The sequence below is a fragment of the Oncorhynchus tshawytscha genome, unplaced genomic scaffold, assembly GCF_018296145.1.
Source record: "Oncorhynchus tshawytscha isolate Ot180627B unplaced genomic scaffold, Otsh_v2.0 Un_contig_2678_pilon_pilon, whole genome shotgun sequence".
NCBI lineage: Eukaryota > Metazoa > Chordata > Actinopteri > Salmoniformes > Salmonidae > Oncorhynchus > Oncorhynchus tshawytscha.
In genome coordinates this window covers 394,919-411,370 of record NW_024609785.1, presented here as the reverse complement: position 1 = coordinate 411,370, position 16,452 = coordinate 394,919, and the positions used below count along the sequence as shown (strand labels likewise).

The following is a 16,452-nucleotide window of genomic DNA, read 5'->3' as shown; positions in this document are numbered from 1 at the left end:
GGTGTAACCTGATTAATATGGGTGGTGAGGTGTGACCTGATCGATATGGGTGGTGAGATGTGACCTGATCAATATGAGTGGTTAGGGTTTGACCTGATTAATATGGGTGGTGAGGTGTGACCTGATTAATATGGGTGGTGAGGTGTGACCTGATCAATATGGGTGGGTAGATGTGACCTGATTAATATGGGTGGTGAGGTGTGACCTGATTAATATGGGTGGTGAGGTGTGAGTGGACCATTGTGGATGGTGAGGTGTGACCTGATCAATATGGGTGGTGTGGTGTGACCTGATTAATATGGGTGGTGAGGTGTGATCTTATTAATATGGGTGGTGAGGTGTGACTGGACCAATATGGGTGTTGAGCTGTGACATGATTAATGTGGATGCTGAAGTGTGACCTGATCAATATGGGTGGTGAGGTGTGACCTGATTGATAAGATGGTGAGGGGATACCTGATCAATATGGGTGGGGAGGTGTGACCTTATTAATATGGGTGGTGAGGTGTGACCTGATTAATATGGGTGGTGAGGTGTGACCTGATTGATATGATGGTGAGGTGTATCTGATTCATATGGGTGGTGAGGTGTGTCCTGATCAATATGGGTGGTGAGGTGTGACCTGATTAATATGGGTGGTGAGGTGTGCCCTTATTAATATGGGTGGTTTGGTGTGAGTGGACCATTGCGGATGGTGAGGTGTGACCTGGTCAAAATGGGGGGTGAGATGTGACCTGATCAATATGGGTGGTGAGGTGTGTCCTGATTGATGTGATGGTGAGGTGTGACCTGATTAATATGGGTGGTGAGGTGTGACCTGATCAATATGGGGGGTGAGGTGCGACCTGATTAATATGTGTGGCGAGGTGTAACCTGATTAATATGGGTGGTGAGGTGTGACCTGATCGATATGGGTGGTGAGATGTGACCTGATTAATATGAGTGGTTAGGTTTGACCTGATTAATATGGGTGGTGAGGTGTGACCTGATTAATATGGGTGGTGAGGGGAGACCTGATCAATATGGGTGGGTAGGTGTGACCTGATTAATATGGAGTGGTGAGATGTGACCTGATTAATATGGCTGGTGAGGTGTGACCTGAATAATATGGGTGCTGAGGTGTGCCCTGATTAATATGGGTGGTGAGGTGTGAGTGGACCATTGTGGATGGTGAGGTGTGACCTGATCAATATGGGTGGTGTGGTGTGATCTTATTAATATGGGTGGTGAGGTGTGACTGGACCAATATGGGTGTTGAGCTGTGACATGATTAATGTGGATGCTGAAGTGTGACCTGATCAATATGGGTGGTGAAGTGTGACCTGATTGATAAGATGGTGAGGGGATACCTGATCAATATGGGTGGGGAGGTGTGACCTTATTAATATGGGTGGTGAGGTGTGTCCTGATTGATATGATGGTGAGGTGTGACCTGATTAATATGGGTGGTGAGGTGTGTCCTGATTGATGTGATGGTGAGGTGTGACCTGATTAATATGGGTGGTGAGGTGTGTACTGATTGATGTGGGTGGTGAGGTGTGACCTGACTAATATGGGTGGTGAGGTGTGACCTGATCAATATGGGGGGTGATATGTGACCTGATCAATATGGGTGGTGAGATGTGACTAGACCAATATGGGTGGTGAGGTATGACCTGATTAATATGGGTCGGGGATGTGACCTGATTAATGTGGATCGTGAGGTGTGACCGGACCAATATTGGTGGTGAGGTATGACCTGATTAACATGGGTGTTGAGGTGTTACCTGATCAATATGGGGGGTGAGATGTGACCTGATCAATATGGGTGGTGGGGTGTGACTGGACCAATATGGGTGGTGAAGTGTGACCTGATCAATATGAGTTGGCGAGATGTGACCCGATCAATATGGGTGGTGAGGTGTGACCTGATCAATATGTTGGGGTGAGATGTAACCTGATCAATATGGGTGTTGAGGTGTAACCTGATCAATATGGGTGGTAATATGTGACCTGATCAATATGGGTGGTTATATGTGACCTGATCAATATGGGTGGTGAGGTGTGACCTGATCAATATGGGTGGTGAGGTGTAACCTGATCAATATGGGTGGTCAGGTGTGACCTGACTAATATGGGTGGTGAGGTGTGACCTGATTAATATGCGTGGTGAGCTGTGACCTGATTAATATGGGTGGTTAAATGTGACCTGATCAATGTGGATGGAGAGGTGTGACTGGACCAATATGGGTGATGAGATGTGACCTGGTCAAAATGGGTGGTGAGATGTGACCTGATCAATATAGTGATGATGTGTGACCAGACCAATATGGGTGGTGCGGTATGACCTGATTGATATGGGTGGTGAGGTGTGACCTGATCAATATGGGTGGTGTGGTGTGACCTGATTAATATGGCTGGTGAGGTGTGACCTGATTAATATGGGTGGTGGGGTTTGACTGGACCAATATGTGTGGTGAGGTGTGACCTGATCAATATGGGTAGGGAAATGTGACCTGATTGATATGATGGTGAGGTGTGACCTGATTCATGTGGGTGGTGAGGTGTGCCCTTATTTATATGGGTGGTTTGGTGTGAGTGGACCATTGCGGATGGTGAGGTGTGACCTGGTCAAAATGGGTGGTGAGATGTCACCTGATCAATATAGTGATGATGTGTGACCAGACCAATATGGGTGGTGAGGTATGACCTGATTGATATGGGTGGTGAGGTGTGACCTGATCAATATGGGTGGTGTGGTGTGACCTGATTAATATGGCTGGTGAGGTGTGACCTGATTAATATGGGTGGTGAGGTTTGACTGGACCAATATGGGTGGTGGGGTGTGACTGGACCAATATGGGTGGTGAGCTGTGACATGATAAATGTGGATGCTGAAGTGTGACCTGATCAATATGGGTGGTGAGGTGTGACCTGATTGATAAGATGGTGAGGGGATACCTGATCAATATGCGTGGGGAGGTGTGACCTGATTAATATGGGTGGTGAGGTGTGTCCTGATTGATGTGATGGTGAGGTGTGACCTGATCAATATGGGGGGTGAGATGTGACCTGATCAATATGGGTGGTGAGGTGCGACCTGATTAATATGTGTGGCGAGGTGTAACCTGATTAATATGGGTGGTGAGGTGTGACCTGATCGATATGGGTGGTGAGATGTGACCTGATTAATATGAGTGGTTAGGTTTGACCTGATTAATATGGGTGGTGAGGTGTGACCTGATTAATATGGGTGGTGAGGGGAGACCTGATCAATATGGGTGGGTAGGTGTGACCTGATTAATATGGGTGGTGAGGTGTGACCTGATTAATATGGCTGGTGAGGTGTGACCTGATTAATATGGGTGCTGAGGTGTGCCCTGATTAATATGGGTGGTGAGGTGTGAGTGGACCATTGTGGATGGTGAGGTGTGACCTGATCAATATGGGTGGTGTGGTGTGACCTGATTAATATGGGTGGTGAGGTGTGATCTTATTAATATGGGTGGTGAGGTGTGACTGGACCAATATGGGTGTTGAGCTGTGACATGATTAATGTGGATGCTGAAGTGTGACCTGATCAATATGGGTGGTGAGGTGTGACCTGATTGATAAGATGGTGAGGGGATACCTGATCAATATGGGTGGGGAGGTGTGACCTGATTAATATGGGTGGTGAGGTGTGACCTGATTAATATGGGTGGTGAGGTGTGACCTGATCGATATGGGTGGTGAGATGTGACCTGATCAATATGAGTGGTTAGGTTTGACCTGATTAATATGGGTGGTGAGGTGTGACCTGATTAATATGGGTGGTGAGGGGAGACCTGATCAATATGGGTGGGTAGGTGTGACCTGATTAATATGGGTGGTGAGGTGTGACCTGATTAATATGGCTGGTGAGGTGTGACCTGATTAATATGGGTGCTGAGGTGTGCCCTGATTAATATGCGTGGTGAGGTGTGAGTGGACCATTGTGGCTGGTGAGGTGTGACCTGATCAATATGGGTGGTGTGGTGTGACCTGATTAATATGGGTGGTGAGGTGTGATCTTATTAATATGGGTGGTGAGGTGTGACTGGACCAATATGGGTGTTGAGCTGTGACATGATTAATGTGGATGCTGAAGTGTGACCTGATCAATATGGGTGGTGAGGTGTGACCTGATTGATAAGATGGTGAGGGGATACCTGATCAATATGGGTGGGGAGGTGTGACCTTATTAATATGGGTGGTGAGGTGTGTCCTGATTGATATGATGGTGAGGTGTGACCTGATTAATATGGGTGGTGAGGTGTGACCTGATTGATATGATGGTGAGGTGTATCTGATTCATATGGGTGGTGAGGTGTGTCCTGATCAATATGGGTGGTGAGGTGTGACGTGATTAATATGGGTGGTGAGGTGTGCCCTTATTAATATGGGTGGTTTGGTGTGAGTGGACCATTGCGGATGGAGAGGTGTGACCTGGTCAAAATGGGGGTGAGATGTGACCTGATCAATATGGGTGGTGAGGTGTGTCCTGATTGATGTGATGGTGAGGTGTGACCTGATTAATATGGGTGGTGAGGTGTGACCTGATCAATATGGGGGTGAGATGTGACCTGATCAATATGGGTGGTGAGGTGCGACCTGATTAATATGTGTGGCGAGGTGTAACCTGATTAATATGGGTGGTGAGGTGTGACCTGATCGATATGGGTGGTGAGATGTGACCTGATTAATATGGGTGGTGAGGTGTGACCTGATTAATATGGGTGGTGAGGTGTGACCTGATTAATATGGGTGGTGAGGTGTGACCTGATCAATATGGGTTGTGTGGTGTGACCTGATTAATATGGGTGGTGAGGTGTGACCTGATTAATATGGGTGGTGAGGTGTGATCTGATTAATATGGGTGGTGAGGTGTGCCCTTATTAATATGGGTTGTGAGTTGTGAGTTGACCATTGTGGATGGTGAGGTGTGACCTGATCAATATGGGTGGTGAGGTGTGACCTGATTAATATGGGTGGTGAGGTGTGACCTGATTAATATGGGTGGTGAGGTGTGACTGGACCAATATGGGTGGTGAGGTGCGACCTGATCAATATGGGTGGTGAGGTGTGACCTGGTCAATATGGGTGGTGAGGTGCGACCTGATCAATATGGGTGGTGAGGTGTGACCTGATCAATATGGGTGGTGAGGTGTGACCTGATCAATATGGGTGGTGAGGTGTGACCTGATTAATATGGGTGGTGAGGGGAGACCTGATCAATATGGGTGGGGAGGTGTGACCTGATTAATATGGGTGGTGTGGTGTGACCTGGTTGATTTGAGTGACTCTACTCGTGACTCGATCTATTAGTGATCTATTAGTGACTCTACTCGTGACTCTATTCGTGACTCGATCAAATCAAATCAAAGTTTATTTTTCACGTGCGCCGAATACAACAGGTTTAGAGACCTTACAGTGAAATGCTGAATACAACAGGTGTAGTAGACCTTACAGTGAAATGCTGAATACAACAGGTGTAGTAGACCTTACAGTGAAATGCTGAATACAACAGGTGTAGTAGACCTTACAGTGAAATGCTGAATACAACAGGTGTAGTATACCTTACAGTGAAATGCTGAATACAACAGGTGTAGTAGACCTTACAGTGAAATGCTGAATACAACAGGTGTAGTAGACCTTACAGTGAAATGCTGAATACAACAGGTGTAGTAGACCTTACAGTGAAATGCTGAATACAACAGGTGTAGTAGACCTTACAGTGAAATGCTGAATACAACAGGTGTAGTAGACCTTACAGTGAAATGCTGAATACAACAGGTGTAGTAGACCTTACAGTGAAATGCTGAATACAACAGGTGTAGTAGACCTTACAGTGAAATGCTGAATACAACAGGTGTAGTAGACCTTACAGTGAAATGCTGAATACAACAGGTGTAGTAGACCTTACAGTGAAATGCTGAATACAACAGGTGTAGTAGACCTTACAGTGAAATGCTGAATACAACAGGTGTAGTAGACCTTACAGTGAAATGCTGAATACAACAGGTGTAGTAGACCTTACAGTGAAATGCTGAATACAACAGGTGTAGTAGACCTTACAGTGAAATGCTGAATACAACAGGAATAGAACTTACAGGCTTTAACCAACAGTGCAAAAAGGTATTATGTGAACAATAGGTAAATAAAGATATAAAAACAACAGTAAAAAGACAGTGAAAAATAACAGTAGAGAGGCTATATACAGTAGTGAGGCTATATACAGTAAAGAGGCTATATACAGTAGCAGGGCTATAACAGTAGCGAGGCTATATACAGTAGTGAGGCTATATACAGTAGTGAGGCTATATACAGTAGAGGGGCTATATACAGTAGAGAGGCTATATACAGTAGAGGGGCCATATACTGTACCGAGGCTATATACAGTAGAGAGGCTATATATAGTAGAGAGGCTATATACAGTAGAGAGGCTACATACAGCAGAGGGGATATATACAGTAGAGAGGCTATATACAGTAGGGAGGCTATACACAGTAGAGAGGCTAAATACAGTAGAGAGGCTATATACAGTAGAGAGACTATATACAGTAGTGAGGCTATATACAGTAGTGAGGCTACATACAGTAGAGAGGCTATATACAGTAGAGAGGCTATATACAGTAGTGAGTGTACATACAGTAGAGAGGCTATATACAGTAGAGAGGCTATATACAGTAGAGAGGCTATATACAGTAGAGAGGCTATATACAGTAGAGAGGCTATATACAGTAGAGAGGCTATATACAGTAGAGAGGCTATATACAGTAGAGAGGCTATATACAGTAGCGAGGCTATATACAGTAGAGAGGCTATAACAGTAGCGAGGCTATATACAGACACCGGTTAGTCAGGCTGATTGAGGTAGTATGTACATGAATGTATAGTTAAAGTGACTGTGCATATATGATAAACAGAGAGTAGCAGCAGTGTAAAAGAGGGTTTGGGGGGGAACACAATGCAAATTGTCTGGGTAGCCATTTGATTACCTGTTTAGGAGTCTTATGGCTTGGGAGTAAAAACTGTTGAGAAGCCTTTTTGTCCTAGACTTGGCACTCCGGTACTGCTTGCCATGAGGTAGTAGAGAGAACATTCTATGACTGGGGTGGCTGGGGTCTTTGACCATTTTTAGGGCCTTCCTCTGACACCGCCTGGTATAGAGGTCCTGGATGGCATGCAGCTTATCCCCAGTGATATACTTCGCCGTACGCACTACCCTCTGTAGTGCCTTGCGGTCGGAGGACGAGCAGTTGCCGTACCAGGCAGTGATGCTCTCAATGTTGCAGCTGTAGAACCTTTTGAGGATCTGAGGACCCATGGCAAATCTTTTTAGTTTCCTGAGGGGGAATAGGCTTTGTCGTACCTTCTTCACGATTGTCTTGGTGTGTTTCGACCATTCTAGTTTGTTGGTGATGTGGACACCAAGGATCTTGAAGCTCTCAACCTGCTCCACTACAGCTCCATTGATGAGAATGGGGGCACGCTCGGCCCTCCTTTTCCTGTCCACAGTCATCTCCTTAGTCTTGATTACGTTGAGGGAGAGGTTGTTATTCTGGCACCACCCGGCCAGGTCTCTGACCACCTCCCTATAGACTGTCTCGTCGTTGTCGGTGTCATCTGCAAACTTAATTATGGTGTTGGGAGTCGTGCATAGCCACGCAGTCGTGGGTGAACAGGGAGTACAGGAGGGGACTGAGCACGCACCTCTCGGGGGCTGCAGTGTTGAGGATCAGCGTGGCAGATGTGTTGCTACCGACCCTCACCACCTGGGGGCGGCCCGTCAGGAATGTCCAGGATCCAGTTGCAGAGGGAGGTGTTTAGTCCCAGGATCCTTAGCTTAGTGATGAGCTTTGAGGGTACTATGGTGTTGAAATGTGTCAATGAATAGCATTCTCACATAGGTGTTCCTTTTGTCCAGGTGGGAAAAGGCAGTGTGGAGTGCAATAGAGATGACATCATCTGTGGATCTGTTTGGGCAGTATGCAAATTGGACTGGGCCCCTGAACGAGCCAATTAACCCACTGTTCCTAGGCCGTCATTGAAAATAAGAAGTTGTTTTTAACTGCCTTGCCTCGTAAAATAAAATTTATGTTAAATAATGATGCCCTGTCAAACAGTGTTCCTTTTGTCAACAATAACTATGACAAAAATAATAATTGTCAACGACCTAAAAATCGTTGTCAACGAAAACTATTAATGAGACAATTAAAACAAATTAACCAAATGTCTCCTATCTTAACTCCCAGAAAATATTCTGGGCTGTTCTACCAATTGGTCTGAGGAGGTCCCAGTCACCTGCACAAACCACCATATAGTGAGAGAGAACAAGACCAAGATGTACAATATGCAAGGCAATCTCTTCAGACAACAACATTTCCCACCACATCGTCTCTTATCACTCTGTGATAACTATTGTAACATGTTAAGGTGAGCGTTAGATTAAAGGCTTAAACTATCAAAGGAGGTCCTATCAAAAACACTGAAATCAACTCATAAAACGCCACTTTCTCCCTTCAAACCCTTCATTCTGGGTTGTACAATCGAAATGATAACTTATCCGTATTCCATAAGTCTAACACTTGTAAAGCCATGGCAGTAGAACGGTTTAAATTAAGAGCTTCGCTTCACACACTTACACACATGCTACATACACTTACACACATGCTACATACACTTACACACATGCTACATACACTTACACACATGCTACATACACTCACACACATGCTACATACACTTACACACATGCTACATACACTTACACACATGCTACATACACTTACACACATGCTTCATTACACTTACACACATGCTACATTACATTACACTTACACACATGCTTCCTACACTTACACACATGCTACATACACTTACACACATGCTTCCTACACTTACACACATGCTACATACACTTACACACATGCTTCATACACTTACACACATGCTTCATACACTTACACACATGCTACATACACTTACACACATGCTACATACACTTACACACATGCTTCATACACTTACACACATGCTACATACACTTACACACATGCTACATACACTTACACACATGCTACATACACTTACACACATGCTTCATACACTTACACACATGCTACATACACTTACACACATGCTACATACACTTACACACATGCTACATACACTTACACACATGCTTCATTACACTTACACACATGCTTCCTACACTACACACATGCTTCATTACACACATGCTTCATTACACACATGCTTCATTACACACATGCTTCATTACACACATGCTTCATTACCCACATGCTTCATTACACACATGCTTCATTACCCACATGCTTCATTACCCACATGCTTCATTACCCAAGTTAATTTACGGAAATACTATCATCATAATAAAGCTCAAATCTACAGTCAAGGTTACACTTTCATCAACGAGAGCGAATCTATCAAAAAATACACACACAAGGGATTTGTAGCTCGATGTTTAACCATTGTTTCCATAGCTCTTACCACAATGGTGTTAATATAGATGATTAACTCAACGTTAAACCTTCTAAACTTGTCAAACAAAAAAACCTTCAGTTATTACTCATCGTCTCAATCTACAGTGGGAAAGGGAAGCTCATCCAGCATCGGCAGCTCACCATCCTCTTGAAGAGCATTAAACACGAGTGCTGCTGAGACCGTATTAGACAGGGAGAATAGCCTTACAGCCTGTTAGATAGCCTTACAGCCTGTTAGATAGCCGTACAGCCTGTTAGATAGCCTGTTAGATAGCCTTACGGCCTGTTAGATAGCCTTACAGCCTGTTAGATAGCCTTACAGCCTGTTAGATAGCCTGTTAGATAGCCTTACAGCCTGTTAGATAGCCAGATAGCCGTACAGCCTGTTAGATAGCCTTGCAGTCTGTTAGATAGCCTTACAGCCTGTTAGATAGCCTTACGGCCTGTTAGATAGCCTTACGGCCTGTTAGATAGCCTTGCGGCCTGTTAGATAGCCTTACGGCCTGTTAGATAGCCTTACGGCCTGTTAGATAGCCTTACAGCATGTTAGATAGCCTTACAGCATGTTAGATAGCCTTACAGCCTGTTAGATAGCCTTACAGCATGTTAGATAGCCTTACAGCATGTTAGATAGCCTTACAGACTGTTAGATAGCCTTACAGACTGTTAGATAGCCTTACGGCCTGTTAGATAGCCTTACGGACTGTTAGATAGCCTTACAGCATGTTAGATAGCCTTACAGCCTGTTAGATAGCCTTACAGCATGTTAATAATACAATTATGCAGACTAAGCAAAAAACACACGCTGCAGCCCATTGGTCAATATGAGATCCCCAACTTCCCAACAGGGATTCCAACCAAGTTGCAAGCGTCCGCTCTAGTTGTGGGGAATTATTTTTAGCAACAGTGGCAATGTATTGGGCAAGATCAGTCACATTAGAAGAGCGACCTGGGACAAAAGTACAACATTCATCGCCGATGATTGCACAAGTGCCCCCTTGAGCTGCCAAAAGATAGTCAATAGCCTCTCTGTTTTGAAGAGTCATTTCAGCCAATTCTTTTAGTTCCCCATTCAATTGTTCCAGGGCATTTCGAGTAGCATTGCCAATTTTCTCCACGTGTCTAGAGATATCACGAATTTGGTCTTGGGCACCTGCAACTCCATACCCAGGGAAAAACCCGTCAAAGAACCTGGAGGCAGGTGCCTGAGTGTGAGTGACGTCAGCCAGAGACCTCTTATCTCTCCTCATTCCAGGAGGTTTGTAGTCTCTAAAGAGAGCCTTCAGATTCTGGTCATTGTTTGGAACGGTTCTCATTGCTGTCACCACAAACCCAACAGTACAAGTACCTCCCCAGTTCAGGGGAAGGCTATGGTAAGCCATCTTACCACACAACCAGTAGGTGCCATTAGGGGCTCCTCTCCGAGTTGTTCTATGTTTGTCAAACCAAATTGTAAACGGTTCCTTATCAACCTGACCATTCTCCTGTATCACCTTTAAATTGCAAGCATTTGATCCATTAATGTTCATTGTACAATTACATTTAAATTCCCCCAAATAGTGATCTCCATATCCTCTAATACACCAAGGGGCAGTCGTCACCCCAGCCACTGAAATGGGTGGGAGTGAAACATGATCAGGTCTCACATAACAGAATACATTGGGTTGATTATATACCTTAACATTGTTGGTCATAGTGTAAAAAGGTATTTTTCCTGCCAATGCTATGGTAAAGTTCACCCCTATCGGGACTCCTACAAGGGGGAAGCCTGCCCCTACCTTCACCGGACTCAACCCACACACCCAACAGTCATTTCCTTTGGATGTCAGGTTGGCAACCATTTGTGCTCTAGATAAGAACAAATTGTCCTCATGGTTGTGAGGGCCCAGCAGGGCTCTCCTTCTACGGTGACCATCTACTTCTGGGCCACTACTCCAGGCCTGTGTTTGCCCCTTCGGCTCAGGACTCATTTGACCCTCTGTCAGGTTTCCTACAAGAAGACAGCCTACTGTTCCTATTAGCATTCCTGTGCTAAAGCAGAGGAGGGCTGCACGACACCGCCGGGACTGGTGAGGCCTCATCTTCTCCTGGATCAGGAGCTCGTCTGCAGTGCGACGCGTGGATCCAGGTATCTCTCTCAGCAACCTTCACCGCAGTGGGGGGGTGGTCTTGAAGAACTTGATATCGACGGGGGTCGTTCCAACTCTTTCTCCTGAAAGTCTTTGACCACCACGGAATCACCTGGGTTCAAACAGAGTTCGGCTCCACCGGCTAGGTTCGGCAAAGACGCCTTCACCCGTGGGAAAAGAGTCCTAAGAACACTGTTAAGGGGGACTCAATTCTCTACAATGTCTTCCTCTGTTCTTTGCAGGGACAACCTGTTCTGGGGGAAAAGGTGTATTAGTCATTAGTCTAACGTGGTGTCTCTCAAGTCCAACCTAGGGCTACAGTCAACGGCAATGGCTAGGTCACAGTCATGGTCTTAGAAGCATTGAAGGGTTAACATGTAATTTCCATACTCAAACATCCACATTCACCTAGTGCCCAAACACACCCAGTATTACTCCATATATATCTTCAACGGTTCTCTTGCAGCTACCTCCTATGCATATATAATAACACCTTGCGCTATTTACTATTTACCAGTGTCTCTCAGACCACGTAGGGACTACACGTCAATGCCTATAGACAACGGGGCTATTCCTGCCCACGTCTTTAGTCTTCTCTCTAAGACTATGGTATCTTTCCATTTACTTCATTTTTAAGGTTTAGTTTTATTGTTTTAAAAACTTTTTTTTTTTATAAAAATGTATTTAAATTAACTTACTGAAAAGTCAGTAGATGTGTCCCTCTATTGTTCACTTATGATATGTCTCCTATGGTCTGGGCGGGTCCTAGTCGTCTCTTTATCAGATGAGAAATTCCCTCACGCCTTCCCATAGGATTTGCAGAATCAATCATCCTGTTTGTGATGCCAGAACAGGGCTGTTCTGCCAATTGGTCTGAGGAGATCACAGTCACCTGCACAAACCACAATAGAGTGAGAGAGAACAAGCACAAGATGTACAATGCAAGGCTTTCTCTTCAGACAACAACATTTCCCACCACACTTCCTGTATGGTTAATAATGGCTTGCCATTGGTTACAATGTTGCCAGCTATGGTATACGAGGCGATAGTAGGCCTAGTAGGACAAGGCTATCTAAGTGTGCACATGATGTAAGTAAAAGTTTATTATGAATTATTTCATGAAAACAAAATGTATTTGATTCAATTAGACTCTCCAGAGTTTTCCTCAACTGATAATAACTAAAACTAATGAGGGATGAAATTACTCAAATGTGACTATGATTTAAGGTCTTTTGAGACTAAAAAATATAAAATAGTTATCAAAATAAATACTTGTGTCAAACAATCTCTAGGACGAGCACATATGCTCTCTCTCTCTCACACACACACACACACACACGTGAACCAAAATACTCAAAAGAAAATTGGGAGATTAAATATAGTGTTTACCTTTATCTTACCTTTGTTTGGTTAGTAGAAGTGAATTAAACAATTATGAGATTTAAAAAACATATATATATTTTTAAACATCTGCAAAGTCGCAAATCTGACAAAGTTTCCTCTGGATCTAAATGTTGCCATGTCAGGTATTAATTAGGAGCAGACAGTCTACAGGTCTGGAGTCAGTGATGATAAGTAAGGTATTAATGAGGAGCAGACAGTCTACAGGTCTGGAGTCAGTGATGATAAGTAAGGTATTAATGAGGAGCAGACAGTCTACAGGTCTGGAGTCAGTGATGATAAGTAAGGTATTAATGAGGAGCAGACAGTCTAAGGTATTAATGAGGAGCAGACAGTCTACAGGTCTGGAGTCAGTGATGATAAGTAAGGTATTAATGAGGAGCAGACAGTCAGACAGTGATGATCTAAGGTATTAATGAGGAGCAGGTCTGGTCTGGAGTCAGTGATGATAAGTAAGGTATTAATGAGGACAGTCTACAGACATGATAAGTAAGGTATTAATGAGGAGCAGACAGTCTACAGGTCTGGAGTCAGTGATGATAAGTAAGGTATTAATGAGGAGCAGACAGTCTACAGGTCTGGAGTCAGTGATGATAAGTAAGGTATTAATGAGGAGCAGACAGTCTACAGGTCTGGAGTCAGTGATGATAAGTAAGGTATTAATGAGGAGCAGACAGTCTACAGGTCTGGAGTCAGTGATGATAAGTAAGGTATTAATGAGGAGCAGACAGTCTACAGGTCTGGAGTCAGTGATGATAAGTAAGGTATTAATGAGGAGCAGACAGTCTACAGGTCTGGAGTCAGTGATGATCTAAGGTCTGGAGTCAGTGATGATAAGTATTAATGAGGAGCAGACAGTCTACAGGTCTGGAGTCAGTGATGATAAGGTAAATGGTATCTAATGAGATAAGAGCAGACAGTCTACAGGTCTGGAGTCAGTGATGATAAGTAAGTAGACAGTCTACAGGTCTGGAGTCAGTGATGATAAGTAAGAGAGGAGCAGACAGTCTACAGGTCTGGAGTCAGTGATGATAAGTAAGGTATTAATGAGGAGCAGACAGTCTACAGGTCTGGAGTCAGTGATGATAAGTAAGTAAATGATGATCTACAGGTCTGGAGTCAGTGATGATAAGTAAGGTATTAATGAGGAGCAGACAGTCTACAGGTCTGGAGTCAGTGATGATAAGTAAGGTATTAATGAGGAGCAGACAGTCTACAGGTCTGGAGTCAGTGATGATAAGTCTAAGGTCTGGAGTCAGTGATGATGAAGGAGCAGACAGTCTACAGGTCTGGAATGATAAGTAAGGTATTAATGAGGAGCAGACAGTCTACAGGTCTGGAGTCAGTGATGATAAGTAAGGTATTAATGAGGAGCAGGTCTTCTGGAGTCAGTGAGGAGCAGACAGTCTACAGGTCTGGAGTCAGTGATGATAAGTAAGGTATTAATGAGGAGCAGACAGTCTGGAGTCAGGTCTGGTCTGGAGTCAGTGATGATAAGTAAGGTATTAATGAGGAGCAGACAGTCTACAGGTCTGGAGTCAGTGATGATAAGTAAGGTATTAATGAGGAGCAGACAGTCTACAGGTCTGGAGTCAGTGATGATAAGTAAGGTATTAATGAGACAGTCTAGCAGACAGTCTACAGGTCTGGAGTCAGTGATGATAAGAGGAGCAGACAAGGTCTGGAGTCAGTGATGATAAGAGGTAGCAGACAGTCTACAGGTCTGGAGTCAGTGATGATAAGTAAGGTATTAATGAGGAGCAGACAGTCTACAGGTCTGGAGTCAGTGATGATAAGTAAGGTATTAATGAGGAGCAGACAGTCTACAGGTCTGGAGTCAGTGATGATAAGTAAGGTATTAATGAGGAGCAGACAGTCTACAGGTCTGGAGTCAGTGATGATAAGTAAGGTATTATATGGGAGGAGCAGACAGTCTACAGGTCTGGAGTCAGTGATGATAAGTAAGGTATTAATTAGGAGCAGACAGTCTACAGGTCTGGAGTCAGTGATGATAAGTAAGGTATTAATGAGGAGCAGACAGTCTACAGGTCTGGAGTCAGTGATGATAAGTAAGGTATTAATGAGGAGCAGACAGTCTACAGGTCTGGAGTCAGTGGATAAGTAAGGTCTGGGTCTGGAGTCAGTGATGATAAGTAAGGTATTAATGAGGAGCAGACAGTCTACAGGTCTGGAGTCAGTGATGATAAGTAATTAATGAGGAGCAGACAGTCTACAGGTCTGGAGTCAGTGATGATAAGTAAGGTATTAATGAGGAGCAGACAGTCTACAGGTCTGGAGTCAGTGATGATAAGTAAGGTATTAATGAGGAGCAGACAGTCTACAGGTCTGGAGTCAGTGATGATAAGTAAGGTATTAATGAGGAGCAGACAGTCTACAGGTCTGGAGTCAGTGATGATAAGTAAGGTATTAATGAGGAGCAGACAGTCTACAGGTCTGGAGTCAGTGATGATAAGTAAGGTATTAATGAGGAGCAGACAGTCTACAGGTCTGGAGTCAGTGATGATAAGTAAGGTATTAATGAGGAGCAGACAGTCTACAGGTCTGTGTCTTCCTGTTCTTTCCCAGTTGTAAATCCACTCACCTCTTTACATTGGTGTGAGCTGTTCTTCAGATGAGTTTCTCCTCAGATCTGGAGTCAGTGATGAAGTCTGTCTCTCCCTCCTCTTTGTCTGTCTGCTTCTCCCTACAGCCAGGGATGGTCTTTTATACAGAACAGCTGAGTGTGCTACATGTCTGTACCTGTGTGTGTGTGTGTGTGTGTGTGTGTGTGTGTGTGTGTGTGTGTGTGTGTGTGTGTGTGTGTGTGTGTGTGTGTGTGTGTGTGTGTGTGTGTGTCATGGAACTCAACTGCTCAATGAGCTTCTTCCTGTTACACAGAAAGACAACAACAAAACCCTGTGTACATGAGGAGGAAGAAAGTCAAAGTTTGACTGTGGTGTTCATTGCTAGAGATACATACAGTATAGCTATGGTGACAGATCAATGGAACCCCACGGGGTGTAGCACAAGGACCCAGTCACTGTCACCCATTCAAAGAAGCTGATCCGTCAAATCCGTCATAATATATGTAATGATCTAATCTAATTGTTTTTAAATGAAATGTTTTAATACTGTAATACTGACCTCAACGAGAACCCTGCTCCAGTTGGAAGCCCTGGGTAATATAATACTGACCTCAATGACAACCCTGCTCCAGTTGGAAGCCCTGGGTAATATAATACTGACCTCAACGAGAACCCTGTTCCAGTTGGAAGCCCTGGGTAGTACTGACCGCAACGAGAACCCTGGTCCAGTTGGAAGCCCTGGGTAATACTGACCGCAACGAGAACCCTGGTCCAGTTGGAAGCCTTGGGTAATACTGACCTCAACGAGAACCCTGGTCCAGTTGGAAGCCC

The 16,452-nt window shown here is 44.3% G+C and overlaps 1 protein-coding gene across 3 annotated transcripts; it reads right to left on the bottom strand.

Moving 5' to 3' along the window:
• Nucleotides 1-10,147: 10,147 nt before the first annotated feature.
• Nucleotides 10,148-15,780, bottom strand: LOC121845882. Of its 3 annotated transcripts, none has more exons than XM_042318072.1 (3): nt 15,639-15,780; nt 12,334-12,527; nt 10,148-11,889 (listed from the first exon to the last, which is right to left on the bottom strand). In XM_042318072.1, exon 3 carries the CDS (start codon nt 11,585-11,587, stop codon nt 10,253-10,255), a length of 1,335 nt encoding a protein of 444 aa, XP_042174006.1. In that variant the 5' UTR covers nt 11,588-11,889; nt 12,334-12,527; nt 15,639-15,780; the 3' UTR covers nt 10,148-10,252. The 3 variants fall into 3 exon arrangements, with proteins under 3 accessions (XP_042174006.1, XP_042174007.1, XP_042174008.1); XM_042318073.1 differs by having other exon boundaries at nt 10,148-11,884; XM_042318074.1 differs by having other exon boundaries at nt 10,148-11,818.
• Between the last annotated feature and the right edge of the window lie 672 nt (nt 15,781-16,452).